Source organism: Mus pahari, chromosome 4 (genome assembly GCF_900095145.1).
Source record: "Mus pahari chromosome 4, PAHARI_EIJ_v1.1, whole genome shotgun sequence".
NCBI classification, from domain to species: domain Eukaryota; kingdom Metazoa; phylum Chordata; class Mammalia; order Rodentia; family Muridae; genus Mus; species Mus pahari.
The window spans coordinates 76917104-76932988 of record NC_034593.1 but is presented as its reverse complement, the minus strand read 5'-3'; the positions used below and the strand labels follow the sequence as shown (position 1 = coordinate 76932988).

Sequence of the window (15885 nt, the reverse complement as noted above, 5' to 3'; positions counted from 1 at the left end):
AAGAAAGCAACTTAAATACCTCATGTGTGCAACTGGGTCTTGTGGGACAGAGCCAACTGCTGGAACTGAGGGCAGTTTTGCATTAGGTGATCTACTTCCTATAAGAGAAAAAAGAAGTATTTGACAGTGGTTTTCTAGATCTAGATATAAGGATTCAAGCAAATATGATCTCTTTATAAACAAACATGTATTAAATATATTTTTTCAAACACGTATCACTCTTAGATAAAGTCTAACAATTAAAGTTTTTCTCTAATTATTTATATGTCCCTTTATAAGGTCAGTTGTGTTAGGTAACCCTCCTACCCAGGGGGTAGAGAAGTAGCAGACAAGTATTGACAGATTCTGATCCACTGAGTTAGCTTTGCAATTTCTTTTATTTAGCACCAATAAACATAACAAGCACAAGCTTTCTTTTCAATGAAGTAAAACTTGGAAAGATAAAATTCCTAATTCGCTTTAAACAGATGTATCACTATCAACAAGAGGATGACCTTTTAGCCATCACTGGAGAGCATGTGCTATACCACGACCAATCAAGACTCTAACAGTGAACAAGTCATAGATGCCTGAGGAACAGTCCTTAAGTTATTTCAGTATCATCTATACTTTCTCATGAACCTTCATTATGATTACAATATGACATGTATTTCTCACATTTATTTCAACTGATGCTCCCCACCCCAAGATCACAGAGGAAATAACAGCAAGGCAACAGATTTTTATGAGGAGTTTCACACTTGGTAACAAAGTCTAGTGGACAGCAGGGCAAGCCCAGGAGAATACCAGAAGGTGAGTGTCTGGTCTGTTCCCTAGCCTCCAGGACACTCTGGCAATGAAGCCATACCTAGAAACCACGGCATGTGCTGCATGTACTAGCTACTACCTCCCCCGCCTACTTTTTCCAACTGTATTTAAAAAAAACAAAAAACAAAAACAGGATCTCACTTACCTCAAGTTGTCCTCAAGCTACAATATAGCCAAGAATAACAATGAACTTACTATATGTAGCCCAGTCTACAAATTCTGGGATTACAAATGTACACCACTGTGTCTGGCTTCCAGCTGATACTGTAAGTACCATCAGAACAGCACTTTTCAAAGAGCAGAAAACCCTTACCTTTCCCATCCACCTACCTCCAGCATGTAGAGATTCTAAACATGTAATTGAAAAGCTTTGCTAACTTGAACTACAGATGTAATTCCCCTAATCATCCCAAATCCTGTACTTGAACAAACCTATTTTCCTACCAACCCTCTCTTTTCTATCATTTTATTCCAGTGTTTTTGTTTAAAGCACTGAATAGAATTAATTTGCTTTATCTGGTCTTATTCTAGTCTTTCCAATTATGTTCCGATATAACCTTTAATGTATATACCTTAATTAATGTATATACCTTAACATTAACAACTAATTCAATCCTCTTACTGTATAGTGTGTTCAAACTGTTTTCTCCTAAACAGAAGTAATTGTCTTTGCATTATCAAGAAAACTGCTCATAAAATTTACCTGATGAGAGAATGTCAGAAAACTAAATCTGACAGAGCTAAGAATGGATAGGAACCAAAATATATAATGGCAAGACTTGAAGAACTAAGTCCAAAAGGCTTAGTTAGAAAAATAATTCTGAGGTTTGAAAAGTTCTAAAAATTTCATGAAAGAAAAAGGAAAAGTAAGTTTCTGCATAAGTATCAAAATACACAGGATCAGACTATCAATCAATCAAAGATAGAAGTAGAACATAGGAACAAAATAGGAAGTCATTACCCAGAATTCAGGGAAAAAAAAAATGCCATATTAAATTCCCTCTGCAAGACAGGGCCAAATGAACTGCAAGAGTCCAGCTGGCATTGAAATAAAGACCTGAGGTGGTCAAGTAAAGATGAGCACTGCACTGGCAGCTGCACTCCATTTACCAAATCTTCATTCCTTAACGTTGTATCCTACAAAGTGCCAAGCAAATGTGAAAATAAAAGAAACAAAATTCCACTACAACCCTTTACCAAGGTAGACCAACAAAGCCAACACACACACACACACACACACACACACACACACACACCACCACCACCACCACCACCATCACCACCACCACCACCACACCACACACACACACACACACCACACACACTGCTGATAAACAGAACTCTGAAATCTATGCACTATCAGAAGTTGGATACGTTTCATCTGTTTCTCAAACCGCAGACATGAGTTTGCTGGAATCATCTATAAAGGACAAAACTGGAATAGTGAAAAAACAACAGAAGAATAAATGCCTATCTAAAATGTAGAGAAAGTGTTGAAACAAACACTGACATCCTCTGATGCCTCTGACATCCGCGTGCTAAAGTGTTCTATCAACCCCGCACTGCCCACCACCAGTGCTTGCCTTCTCCTGTCTTGGATAAACAATTCCTGAGCACAGGATCCCTGAGTCTATGAAGAATCTATATGAACATCAACACCACTGTGCAATCATGTCACAATACAAACAAAGTCACAAACTCTGCCCAAAGAAATAAAAATAATCCAGCAGCCCAAGCTTTAAAATGAACTGCCATTTGATTACAACTTATAATTGTCACCTAAGTTTTCTCTTCTAGGTATTATTTACAATATCTGATCCAAGAATTACTTCGTTTCCTCACAGTATTTAAGCCAAAATCCTCATTTTCTTGTCACAAAACTCAACAAACACAGGCTCTAATCCTGTAATAAACTCTGCGACTGGCATGCCACTGGTTACTGTGTGCTTCCTTTCCTGTAATGGGCTTAAGCCAACTTATTCACTCAAGAGTCCCAGTTGCATCTAGTTAGAACAGATTGACAAGCACTTTACATGAGGCCAGGCAGCAAAAGAACTGAGCTGGGAGAACAGCAATTCTCCTACTTCTGGAAAGCCCTTTGTTTCTGCCTTCCTATACCCAAAATAAAAATGTATTCCTTACACAGCTAAATAGACAGTCTGCCAAATAAACTACATCCCTACCCCCCATTTGCTACATTCTTGATAGTAAAATTGGTTCTTGAAAAACTGCTGGCACTAACTTCTATTATAATTGGTTAATAAAATATTTCTCATTTTACTACAGGAAGTGGGGGCATATGCCTGTAATCTCAATACTTTGGAGCCTAAAGGAGGATTAGAAGTTGGAGGCCAACCTGTGCTATATAATAAGACCTTATAAATAAATAAATATTGTAATTAAATTTTTTGAGCATTGACAAGTGATAGTGTTTTTAAAGACTATATACTCTGAATATATCAGCTATTTTCTCTAAAATTCATTTTATTCCTAAACTTTTATGACATTAATAAAGAGAAGGACACAAGTACCTATATACTTAAATGTGAAATTAAAAATGTAACAAATCCAAAGAAAATATTTAGGCAAAAACTATAAAACAAGATTAGCTTTTGACTGTGTTAATTGACACAACTTATTAATTAATTAATTTATTTATTTACTACTTTATTTATTTTAATTGTTTTGAGACAGGGTTTCTCTGTGTAGCTCTGGCTGTCCTGGAACTTGCTCTGTAGACCAGACAGGCCTGGAATTCAAATATCCACTTGCCTCTGTCTCCCAAGTGTTGGGATTAAAGATGTGAACCATCAAAATTCCCTGTTTTTAAAGTGTGACACTAAGGAATGTACCCAAGATTGTCCTGAGCTATACTCCCAGCTCTGATTTTGATGAGCTGAAATGCATTTTTTAAAAGTGAGACAGGGTCTGCCTCTGGCTTATTGGAGGCTTCCCTGGCTGGGCCAGCTAGCAAGGCATAGCTCCTTTCTTTATTTGGTTTCAAATGTGGTTTCTCCAATAGTTGAAATTTGGGTTCAGTTGAACTTAGGACTTCCACAAAGAGTAGCCTTTTTTTTTTTTTTTTTTTGTGGTGTTTCTGATATTTGTTTCCTTTCTTCTATGGCAGGCTCCAGGAATAACCAAGTGTTAGAAATATACCAGAAAATGCTGAGAGAGCAAACATTATGGTTATATGTATAAAATACATAACTCTATAAATATAGAATGAATGTTGTTGGGAGAATAAGAAAGACCATCAAAAATATCTGAATGCAGAAGTATCTGAAAAAGTCAAAGCCTTAGTAAGTACAGCCAAGAGACCCTAAAAATCAGTCAAGAGCTTCCTATCTGACAACAGTCTTTAACTGAGAAAAGCCCAGGCCTACAAGCTAGGACTGAGGACCAGTCACCACCAGCAGCAGTACTCACCCATAGCATCCCATTTCCAATATTCACATTTGTGGAAGGACCTTTGCAGACTGTTCCTTGGTGCTTAACAATAAGCAGAATTATCTCTCTAGACTCTTGTACCAAATAAACCCATTACAAAAGAAAGAAAAAAAGAGAGCGGGGTGGTGGATGGAAAAGAGGGAAGGAAGGGCGGGAGGGAGGGAGGGAGGGAGGGAGGGGGAAGGGAGGGAGGGGGAAGGGAGGGAGGGAGGGAAAGGGAGTGGTAAGGAACAGTTCAGTGGTAGAGCTCTTACTTGCCTTGCAGACACAGGCTTACAGTAAATTCCCAGTATGGGGAGGGCAGTATTTTTAAGAATAGGAATACTATTTGTTCGAATAAAACAATGACAAAAATCATTTCCTAACACTGCCTTTGAAAAAAAAAGCCGATATTCTTTCCTAATAGTAAATATAGCAAAACAGACTTTACAAAATGTTCTTTTTATCACAGGACTTGGGGCTCAAGAGATGGCTTAACAGTTAAGAGCACTTTTAAAGGACTCAAGTTTGGGCCCTAACACCATATCAAGCAGACAGTTCGCAGACATCTATACCTGCAGCTTCAACTGTAACTCTGGTTCAGAGGTATAACACTCTCTTCTGGCCTCCTCAGGCGCCCAAACACATCACACTTAGCATACTCACACAGACACACACACACACACACACACACACACATATATATAAGTAAAAATAAAAATAAATCTTTAAGTCATAGGACACTTGCACAAGAAAGATAAAAATTAACTAGCAATATTAAAAAGTAAACAAATATATAGAAAAATTAGTTGAAGAACTAATATACNAACAGTGTCACATGAGATTGCCCTCCATACCATCAGGAAAAATATATAATTATGCATTTTAACTGAAAACATAAATTTATGATAAATTTGATTCAGATTAAAATTAACATTCCCAACAGATAATTACATATGTAAATTCAAAGGCTTCTTCCAACACTTGGAAGGCGAGGACCTGTGTTTTCCTTATCTATGCACTGATAATGTGGCTCTTTCACACAGGCAATTTTCCAGATATCTGTAAATTGACCCTCCATCTAGCATCAATGCAGGGAGTAAAATACTATTTATACAAGTTCCCTAAGGATCTAAGTAACTAATGCCCCTTGCAGTAAAGAATCATTAAATCAAGTGACAATTTTTAATCACTAAATACTGCTATACTACANGTGTGTATAAGTGAATAGGCTTGTGTCTTTGTGTATGTGTGTTTGTCTGTCTTGCAAGGGATAGTTTACAATGCCTAATAAAAAATTATTCTAAAAGAAATGAAACTATTTTTTACTAACTGAATAAAGACAAACCTTATAGTCTTAATGTTATAGAGTAAAGAATGATGCTAAATTTTGCAAATTAGCAAGCACTCAGTATACAAACTGGTAAAGAATACTATAGCTTAGTTCCACTGCTGAGATAGTTTCAATTTTGTCTTCATTATTTATACTTTGCAATACCATTTGAAAAATATATCATATTTTAAAAGACTATAGCATATTAACATACGAAAACATATTACATAGAAGAATTTAAATTCAGCAACATGGCTTCTCTGGCAAGAGATCCTATCCAAAGACCTTCTAGGTCTGTGTGATTGAGCTGGAATACAGACACACCTTTAATCCTCCCCAAGAAAGGCAAGCAGATCTCTGAGTTCAAGGACAGTCTGGTAAACAGCAAGGTTCGGGTAAAGAAAAGATTAGGTGCAGGCACTCAGGAGACAGAGGCTTGTAGATATGAGATTTTGACAATTCCGTTTACTGATTCTTTTTGTTTTGATAAAATAAAACCCTAAGTCACATGATGCAATACTATTACAACGTTGGGTTTCCAGGTGGAATTTTAAACTTAATACCTACTGTTTTCTATATATGAAAATGCTATGTGTACTTCTCAAGAATCCTTAAAGAAAACACCAGGAGTTGTAAGAGAACTTGCCTAGCAGGCACAAGGCCCTGGGTTTGGTTCTCAGCTCAAACAAAAACAAAAACAAAAACAAAAACAAAAACAAAACAACACTAAAAGTAAATGCTAAGAAGAGGAATCAAATGTATAGTGCAGCAGAGTAAGCAGGGCATGGTGGCATACACCAGTAACTCAAGCACAAGGCATTAGGTGTACTAGACCCAACAGTACAACTGTATGAAATTAATCAACTCACATTGCAATGTGCTGTCTTACTTTTACCATATACAGAAGTCATATACTTAACACAGTTACTATAGAATAGTACATAAAGTATTGATTTTCTTTATCATACCATGAACATTTCCTCTTGTATCTAAATGCTATAAACTTTCTAAAAATTAATTGCATTTCAAACTTTAGAACAAAATGTTGTTACGACAAGTAAAATAAAAATAAAAAGCAGGGTGGGTATGTAGGTAAGTTTGGTAGAATGCTTGTCTAGCACAGATGAGCCGCTGGTCTCCACCACCACATAAACCAAGTATGGTGGCAACCTACGGCATTTAAGATGAGGAAACATCAGGATCACAAGTTTTGATTCATCATTAGCTACAAAGTGAATTCAAGGCCAGAGAAGGCCACATGAGATTTAGTCTCAAAAGGAAAACAGGAATATAAGAGAAATAATTATATTTATTTTGTTGACACATAAGACAAAATAAAGTATGGAGGCATGAGCTGGCTGACTGTGGCTAGTAAAATAACATCAAAACTCTATGAGACTGACCAGTTCACCAAATACCACTTTAATTGAATCTCTAGCCCTGATTTTACTTTTTAATTTTACTCAGATTTTGGGGGTTATTAGTAAACAATCAATAGTAGTTTTATAAACAAAAAGATAATACTGAACAATCAACAGTAAATCACAAAAGTAGAAAGATTCCTAAAGCACCTTACAAATTTCTTGGTTTAATCACAAAATCCTAAAATTTGCTAAAATAGATTTAAAAATTCTGTTGACTTCATTGCCACCTGACTCACCTGGTGACTCTCCTCCTGCATCTGAGACTTGGGTGGAATCTACTGAAGACACCACACTGACAGCATTAGCATTACTAGGTGCACTTGTAGCAAGGGCGTTAGGTAAGACTGATGACTTCTTTGTTGCAATGATGACACTTCTGTAATAAAGGTTTTAAAATATAAATTATTTACAATAATTATATACACTTAAAAGTTTCAAAAACTTTCATTTTCTTTCCTACCTTATTTTGATATATTCTTTGAAATATTCTTACTACTTAATGTTATATATATTTACATACCTTTTTTTCTCTTTTAGAGAGGGAGGAAGGGAAGGAGAGAGAAGGATTAAGAGACAGACAGAGTCTGATGCATAAACAAGACCACACCTTGGATGTTGTTGCTCAGACACAAGCACCTTGGTTTGAGACAGGGTCTGCCACTGGACAAAACTGCTCAGTAGGCTAGGCTGACCAATGGTGAATCCCAAGGTCCACAGGATTCTGTCTCCCCAGGGCTGATCTTACAAGAGCACATCACATCCAAGCTTTTTAATTGTTTGCATTTAATGCATATGAGTACTCTGTCTGTACCATGTGTGGCTGGTGCCCACAGAGGCTGGAAGTGGCTATTGGATCCCCTGGAACTGGAATTACAATCAGTTGTGAGCTGCCATGTGGGTGATGGGAATCAAACCCAGACCCTCTGGAAGTGATCTGAACCTCTGAGCCACCCTACTCACCTCCTCCCCACACTCCCTTCTACACAGACAGCTTTTTAAAACAATGGTTGATAAGGATCAAGCTCTCCTCTTGTTTGCACAGCAAACACTTTACCAACAACCTATCTCCCCAGCCTCACTGTTTTTAAAACTAAGACAAAGTCCTATGAAAATAATTCATTTTAACATTTTTTTCCAATTTTTTATTAGATATTTTCTTCATTTACATTTCTTTTTTTTTTAAAGCTTTATTTATTTATTATATGTAATTACTCTGTAGCTGTCTTCAGACACTCCAGAAGAGGGCGTCAGATCTTGTTACAGATGGTTAAGGATGGTTATGAGCCACCATATGGTTGCTGGGATTTGAACTCAGGACCTTTGGAAGAGCAGTCGGGTGCTCTTACCCACTGAGCCATCTCACCAGCCCTCATTTACATTTCAAATGCTATCCCAAAAGTCCCCTATACCCTCCCCCTGCCCTGCTCCCCTACCCACCCACTCCCAATTCATGGCCCTGGCATTCCCCTGTATTGGGGCATATATAAAGTTTGCAAGACCAAGTGGCTTCTCTTCCCAATGATGGCCGACTGTAGGGAATTGCAGGTTGGTCTCCAGTTGAGTTGAGGTCTGAACCCTGGAAATGGTGATAATTCACCTTCATGACACGTTAGGCATTCCCTCATGCTCCTGGAACTCTAGCTCCTGCCTAAGTTACCAGCCCCACAGCCCCCACAAGAAAAGCATGGCTAGAAGTCACATAGACAATGGCCCAAGCTTCTGGCCTTCAGGTTAAACTCCTCCCCAGTTACCTAGCTACAGTAAAGACCCCCCTCACTCTCACCCCTTCTCTCCTCTTCGATTTGTCTTCTCTCCTCTCTCCTCTCTGTCTTCTCCTCTCTTCTCCTCTCTCCCTCTTACTCTCTTTCCCTCTAGCCCCCCCCACCTCCGTCTCTTCTCTCTTTCTCCCTGCCTTTCTACAATAAAGCTCTAAAACCATAGACAGTCTCTGCTCATCCTGTGCTCACTCCCGAGGGTGTTAGGAACCTCTTTCCTCATCCCTCTCTCCCATAACCCTGGTGGCTTTAGCAAAGAAGCTCCGGGAATCCCAGGTATATCTGCCCCTTGCCACCCAGTGAAGACTGGGTCAGAGGCTTAGATGCCCACCCGAGGATGAGTGGAAGGTAGATAGCAGCCCTCCCACGCCTGACTGACCAGAGAATAGGCGGAACTCTGGCAGGGTGTGGGTCTTCCCCTTCCCCCCTCTTCCCCAGGGCCTCTTTATTTTAACATTTTAACCAACATTTATGCTAGAGTTCTTAAATTTAAGACCATCTTGAACTTTCTAATAAACATAATCAAAGAGAATTTGGGGGGTAAAAAGAGAGAATCTTGGAATTAAAGAGGACAAGAAATTAACTTTTTTAAAAACTTCATAACTGATGCAGAAAACTCAGTATGTTTCAATAAGAAATTTAAAGCAGTATTAACTTAAAATCATAAAACCTTAACTATCTCAAAAGAGAAATCAATACCTACTCAAGCAATGGATACATGTATATAGCTCATGAAACACAACAGCTTTTGATTATATCACATAGAAAACAATAAACAATTTTTTAAACAGCAAAAGTACCAAATAACCAGTTGTTTATATTGTGCATTATTTGAACACAGGTATTTATGATACACCAATTTCAACTAAAGTGCAATACTTTATACTAAAAGAGTAACTAAAAGACCTTGTTAGGCACAACTTAAAAGGCATTTTTAATTGAAGTTAGCTCCATAAACATGCAAAAACCCAGTTAATGAGGTAAAGGGACAGCTGATATATAATGTACTCCCACAGCAGCTCTTACTTTTAATTACCCGGTGTTTACCATAAGCTTAAAGTCTTCAACATTCAATTTATTTAATCATGTCTTTTGTTGACAATACTGTAAGCTGAAAGTATTCCCTTAATAGCTTTAAAATATTTGATTTTTAAACAAAGTTACTTAAATGTTTTGCCCTAATAAATGTATTCATACTTTCTAAAGGCATGTAATTTCAATATTTTAAAAATACATTTCTGTGGTTATTTTTAAAAAAAGAAAGAAAGAACAAAGTGAAATAGGTTCCGTTTTACTTCACTGACTATCATTTGAGGGCAAATACTGTTGCCAATTAAATCAAGTTATCTTGTGCTGGGCAAGGCTTATTCAATGTACTTGGGGGTAGCTGGTGTCACATCATTATAAGGGTGACTGCCAATGTTAACTATATACTAAAAAATAGAAGCAACAGCCACCTGAGCCCCCAATCCAAAATGGTGTGCTTAAATCATGGTAGCTTATATCAGAGGAAGATCACTGAGATAAAAAGATGTGGATATGACATTGTGTGTGTGTGTGTGTACATACATGCACATATACATGTGCTTATGGTGGCCTCAGAAAACAATACAAATATAATAATGCTTGTTTTGCCAGAAATTTATATGCTAAAATGTCAGAACATTTTTCATGTTCTAACAGTTACGTAAAAAATGAAAATATGAATAATCCTCTTTCACATTTGTTCACAAAAGAATCATCACAATCTGTTTCATGCATACAGCAGATATATACTGATGGGAAAATAATATTTAGATTAGTGAATTGTGGGCAGACAGTGGTACTGCACTTTGTCTATTACGTCTGAGGTCCTTTATTCAATTTAAATCAGTGAAAAAATCTACTTCTATAATCAGAATTTAGACATACATTTATCTTATGACCCAACAACTGTACCTTAGGACTTTGCTCAAGAAAATATAAATATCCATAATACAATTATGCTTCCAGACCCTTTAGAGTAGCTGGATGAAACTAGAAATTGCTCAAGTGTCCTCCATGGAGAAAAATGAAGTTTTTAAACAGTGAGTACTTACACAGTAGGATACCATTATGCAACAGTAGCACAGAATGCTGATAAAGTCAGCAGCATGGATGGATCGCAAAGGCATTCTCTTCACAGCAATGAGACCCTAACTAAGACACTTGTTAAATAAATTAAGGAAGCCTACGTTTAAGAACATATTCATTACTTCCTTTTTAAAAAGAATTTTGGAGAAGGCAAACTAATAAACAGTTTTATAAAAAGTTAAAATAGCAATTGCTTGTGGGGGACAGAGACAGGAATTAGGCGAGAAGGGAGAATGCTGATATTTGTACAATAAAGTATATACAATGGTCAAAGCTCACCAAATATCACACTTCATATCTGTTCCTTAACATGTACAATCATTATTTGCACATGGCTAATTAAAACACAGCAAAACACTGATTTGGGTTTTAAACATTTAGCACACTGTAAATAATTAATACTTACAAAAGTGAAAAATAGTATATTCTTTTATTCATCTTAGTAAATATTTACTCCCCAGATTTTTGTACATATTCTCAAAAATTTGTAGTTTAATTTGAAAAACATTAAATTAACGTTAATTAAAATTAACGTATACATTAATTTTATTTTTTTAAAAAATAATAATAACTGGGAGAGAAAACACAAAAGGTATCTGAAGCCAGAGCCCTGAATTCCTGTTCCTCCAGCATCGTGCCCTCACCCTTTACAATTCCTAAGATTGCACACATGAGCCACCAAACACCTTTCTAAAACATTTTTTAAAATTTTAAGGCAAGCTCAGAAAGGTAAAATAACTTATTGTGGTGGTGTGAGTAAGCTTGGCCCCTATAGATTTGTGTGTTTGAATGCTTGGCCATAGGAATCAACACTATTAGGAGGTGTGGCCTTCCTGGAGAAGGCATGGCCTTGTTGGAAAAAGTGTTGTCACTGTGGGCTTTGAGGTCTAAAATGCTCAAGCTATGCCCAGTGTGAAACACATGCAACCTCCTCCTTGCTGCCTATGGGTTAAGATGTAGAACTCCCAGCTCCTTCTCCAGCAGCTAGTCTGCATGGACGCTGGCATGCTTTCTACCATGATGATTGATAATGGATTAAGCCTCTGAAATTATATGCCAGACTGAATTAATTTTTTTAAATTTTTCATTTATAAGAGTTGCTTTGGTCATGATAGATCTTCACAGCAATAAAACCCTAAGACACTTGTCAAAATTAATTTTCAGGATGTACCACAAATCTATATATTTCTAAAATCAGACTGTGATTCAGCCATTGCCTCACAATGAACTGTTTATAAAACCTTATTAAGCTATAATTCACATGCCATATAATTCATGCACAAAAAGAATACAATTAAATAGCTTTGAATGTGTTCACTAAGTTCTCCAGCTAGCATGTTCATGAATATGTCTACATTAGTGTTATCTACACAGCATATAAATGAAGATTATCAAGATAAGAAATTATACATATGCTACCTTTAATTTTAATAGAGGAGAGTGTGAAGGCAGCCCCTTACTACCAGAAACTTCACAGTAAAGTTTCCCACCTTTGGGGACATATCAGGGGGTCAGTACATCTGAAGTGTAATGGATAACAGTGGCCCTGGGAGAACTACCTCGGTGATCATGTTTTTTCCCATGGCGTTTATACTAAGTATTAATTAGTATACACAAAAAAATAAAATTAATAATTTCTAAATCCATACCTGATTCAAATCAGTTCTGAAATGATACTGCTAAAGCTCTGGGCAAGATTAAAATAAAACCCAAAGTAACATGATCTAATTAAAAATGTAATAAATAATATGTGTATGTGGGATGTTTTCATTTTATTACTATGATAAAGTTTCAGTGTAAAGACTAAAACCTTCAGAAGAGATATTTAGCCCATTATGCTCATCCTGTTAACATAAATCAAAACTAGGCAAGTACATTCTACATTTTGAAGAACCTAAAAATTTCAACTTATCACTCTTTAGTGGGAATTAGCTAGGTAAGAACAAAAGATTTTGTATCCTCTTTTAAAAAAGAAAGAAAGATGTAAAAGCATAGGGCCTCCCCGACTCATTATCTCCCCTCTTGTGCTGGGATTTCCATCCACGATCTTGCACAGACTAAGAACCAGCTCGAGCTCTGAGCTATACCCTAAGCCTTAAGCTTCTACTTAAAAAATGAACTCAAAATCTCTCTTAATGTTTAAGAAGCAAGTAATTATCTGAATTGTGAATGATGTCAATTTTAACTAAAGCATTTCCCTTCTTTTCTTAAAGAACACAGAAGGCAGAGAACCAGCTACACCAGCTAGCTTTTCTAAATGTCAATGAAAACACAGAGATTAAAGTGAAGTTTACTCACAGATTTTCTTTACGAGCTCACTAACGTTAGTGAACATTTAGAATACTCAGCATTTGCTCTGTTGTGACAGATTCTCTAGGAAGTTCTTTCTACAGTCACACTCACAGCAAGTGAACATCATGTTGATTTGTTGCCAGCTTTTTAAATTGGAGAGTTTGAAGATTTTCTCAAAAATTAATTAGTAACAGCCACCAATAAAGGAATAATACATTCCAGACAAGTTTCAGAATTTTCATTTCAAAACATTATAAATTCAAAATCTTAACATTGCTGTTTAATTTAACATAAAAACGATTTACTAAAGAAAAAAACTTTTTTGACAGAGTACTTTAATCCCTAAGGATTCAATTGAAAACATAGACCAGCCCTTGAACTTTATCAAGATAAATCCCTGGCATCCATTAATCGCCAGCGAGGATCTTCAAATTAGATAAGAGCAGGAATCTTGGCATGGGAATGAACACAAACACCTTCCCTTTCAGCAAGACTGGAGCTGGCAGCCTTTCAGCAAGGGCTCGCTCTCGTAGCTGTTACTCTAAACTTCCCAGCTATTGCTTGGGAGTTGATAATTCTTAAGATATGAGGAGAGTTCTGATTTCTGGCACAGCATTCCTGAGATAAATACATGATCAGAGGGATGCTTTGAAATTCCCAAAGACACTCCATTCCCCTATGGCTGCAAAAAAAAAAAGCCTTTCAAAAGGTGTCTCGTGCTAAGAAAAAAGACAGGGGAGGGAAGAGATTGAACAGTTTGTATTCCATCAGATAATATGTTAAATGCATACCAGACATGTTAAGTTCCACAAAATATCCAGGAAATGCTACCACCTAAATTATTGGTTTTTACTTTAACAAACTTTTTAAATGCAGTACCTACTAAGCAGGAATCCCTAACTAAATGCATAATTTCATTCAAGGTAGTGAGAAAAAAGATTTAATTTCAACATTATTGAAAAGAAAAATGCCAAAATAAAACACTTTGGTCATTCATAAAAATTTTTAAGTATATTAATAAGATAGCCAATTAAAGTATTTAGCCACCCAACTATTTCTTATTATAAACACTAGAACAAATTTTAGTTAAATTTAATCTGGGCACAGTAGCTTACACCCATAATCCCAGCCTTGAGCAAGTCAAAAGTGATACCATAGACGTTCAAGCATCTAGGGTGCACAATTGTGTGAGCTGTAGGATCTGGTGCTGGCCAGGAAAAGACACTATTTACAAAAGATGGAGAAATAGAGGACAAGGACTAAACTAACTGAAAATATATTATTATGTAATCTAATATGTAGAGGTCTCTAATATTAGAAGCCATAAAATAAACAGAAAACCTTAAGTCCACAAATGAATGAACAGAAAATCTGATAAAGTGATGAATTGTATAGCCTCTATTCATAAGGAATTCCTTAACAGTAGAGAGATTTGTTACATACGACTGTATTCACTGGCCAGAGTAAGCTGCAGTAAGACAAAACCATACGTACACCACTGGACAAGATGCAAGAAGCTGTTGCCTCTTTAATATGTCTGCCAAAATGTACTAATGTCAATCTAATTCTAAGGCAACATTAGATAAATATAAACTAAGGAACATTCAAAGACTTGAGGGACATAATCTCAAACTCGATCATTTATTTGACTTAAGACTGTCACTGAATCCTAATTATCTACAGTGTATGTGAGGAAGCATCTGAAGAAGTGGTTAACAGCAGTGCTCTTATGAAGAACCGGAGGTCCGTTCCCAGCACCCATGTTGGCTGGCTCGTAACTTCAGCTTCAGTGGATCCTCTGGGCGCCACAGGCTCCTGACACTCATGGGTACACATCAACATAGACATACATAATTTAAATAAATGAATCCAGGCAGTGAGGCACAAAAAACCATCAATTCAGGAAGGCTGCCTGCTGGGAAGAAGGGGCTGAATGGGAGCTAGATGCCATGAAGAGGAAAATAAGGCAGGAATGATCAAAGTGCATTATATAGTCATGAAAAATTATGAAAGAATAAATAAAAATAAGTAAATAGGCTTAAAGAAATTTAGATAATGTATTTAGTATTTTAAATTTTAGATAGCATTCTGTCACTTTTAATTTTCTTATTTAAAGATAAGAGTATATTTATATAGAAAAAACAGAATATATTAAAACATATCTAAATATATTAACAAATTAATATCTTATGAAAAATAAAAATTTTGGAGTAGGAACTTTTCTGTACGTAAGTTTGTTTCCAGATAAAAATACTAATTTTTAAAAATACCCATTCAGTAACTGTATGTTGGAAGTAGAACAAAAGAAAACTTTATAAAACACAAAGACAACACCCAGGCTGCCAATAGACAGACTGTTAGTAGAGCACCTGCCTAGCAATGCTGAAGGCCCTTGGACAGCATCCTGAGCAACGTACATAAACTGGTTGGTTAGACAAGAGACAAATCTACTAAAACCACCACCACCAATAGTAACAGAAAAAAAAACAAACCCTTAGCGCTACACAATCAACAAGATTCTGTAGTTAGCTTTCTCAAACTTCCCAGGTTCAGATCACATGGACACCTGTTGAAGTCTTGTATCTACGGGTATCTAGATTCCAACCTTTTTTTTGTTGTTGTTATTTCTTTTAAATAAAGGCTGACATAATATTGGTAGGAAGAACTGATGGATAACCACTGTAAGTTCAAGTAATGTCTGAGAGGTAACCAC

The 15885-nt window shown here is 36.4% G+C and overlaps 1 protein-coding gene and 1 non-coding gene across 4 annotated transcripts in view; both read right to left on the bottom strand.

Annotated features, from left to right (window-relative positions):
• Positions 1–15885, bottom strand: part of Lrba (LPS responsive beige-like anchor protein) — a 537266-nt gene that overhangs the window by 392167 nt on the left and 129214 nt on the right. For all 3 annotated transcript variants that reach the window (XM_029537235.1, XM_021195949.2, XM_029537234.1), the window contains exons 31-32: positions 7230–7369; positions 20–98 (exon numbers count right to left, since the gene is read on the bottom strand). In XM_029537235.1, coding sequence (XP_029393095.1) covers positions 20–98; positions 7230–7369 — 219 coding nt within the window. The remainder of the gene's footprint in view (positions 1–19; positions 99–7229; positions 7370–15885) is intronic.
• Positions 12312–12481, bottom strand: LOC115063975. The gene has a single exon (XR_003843817.1). It is a non-coding gene; the product is annotated as a U1 spliceosomal RNA (small nuclear RNA).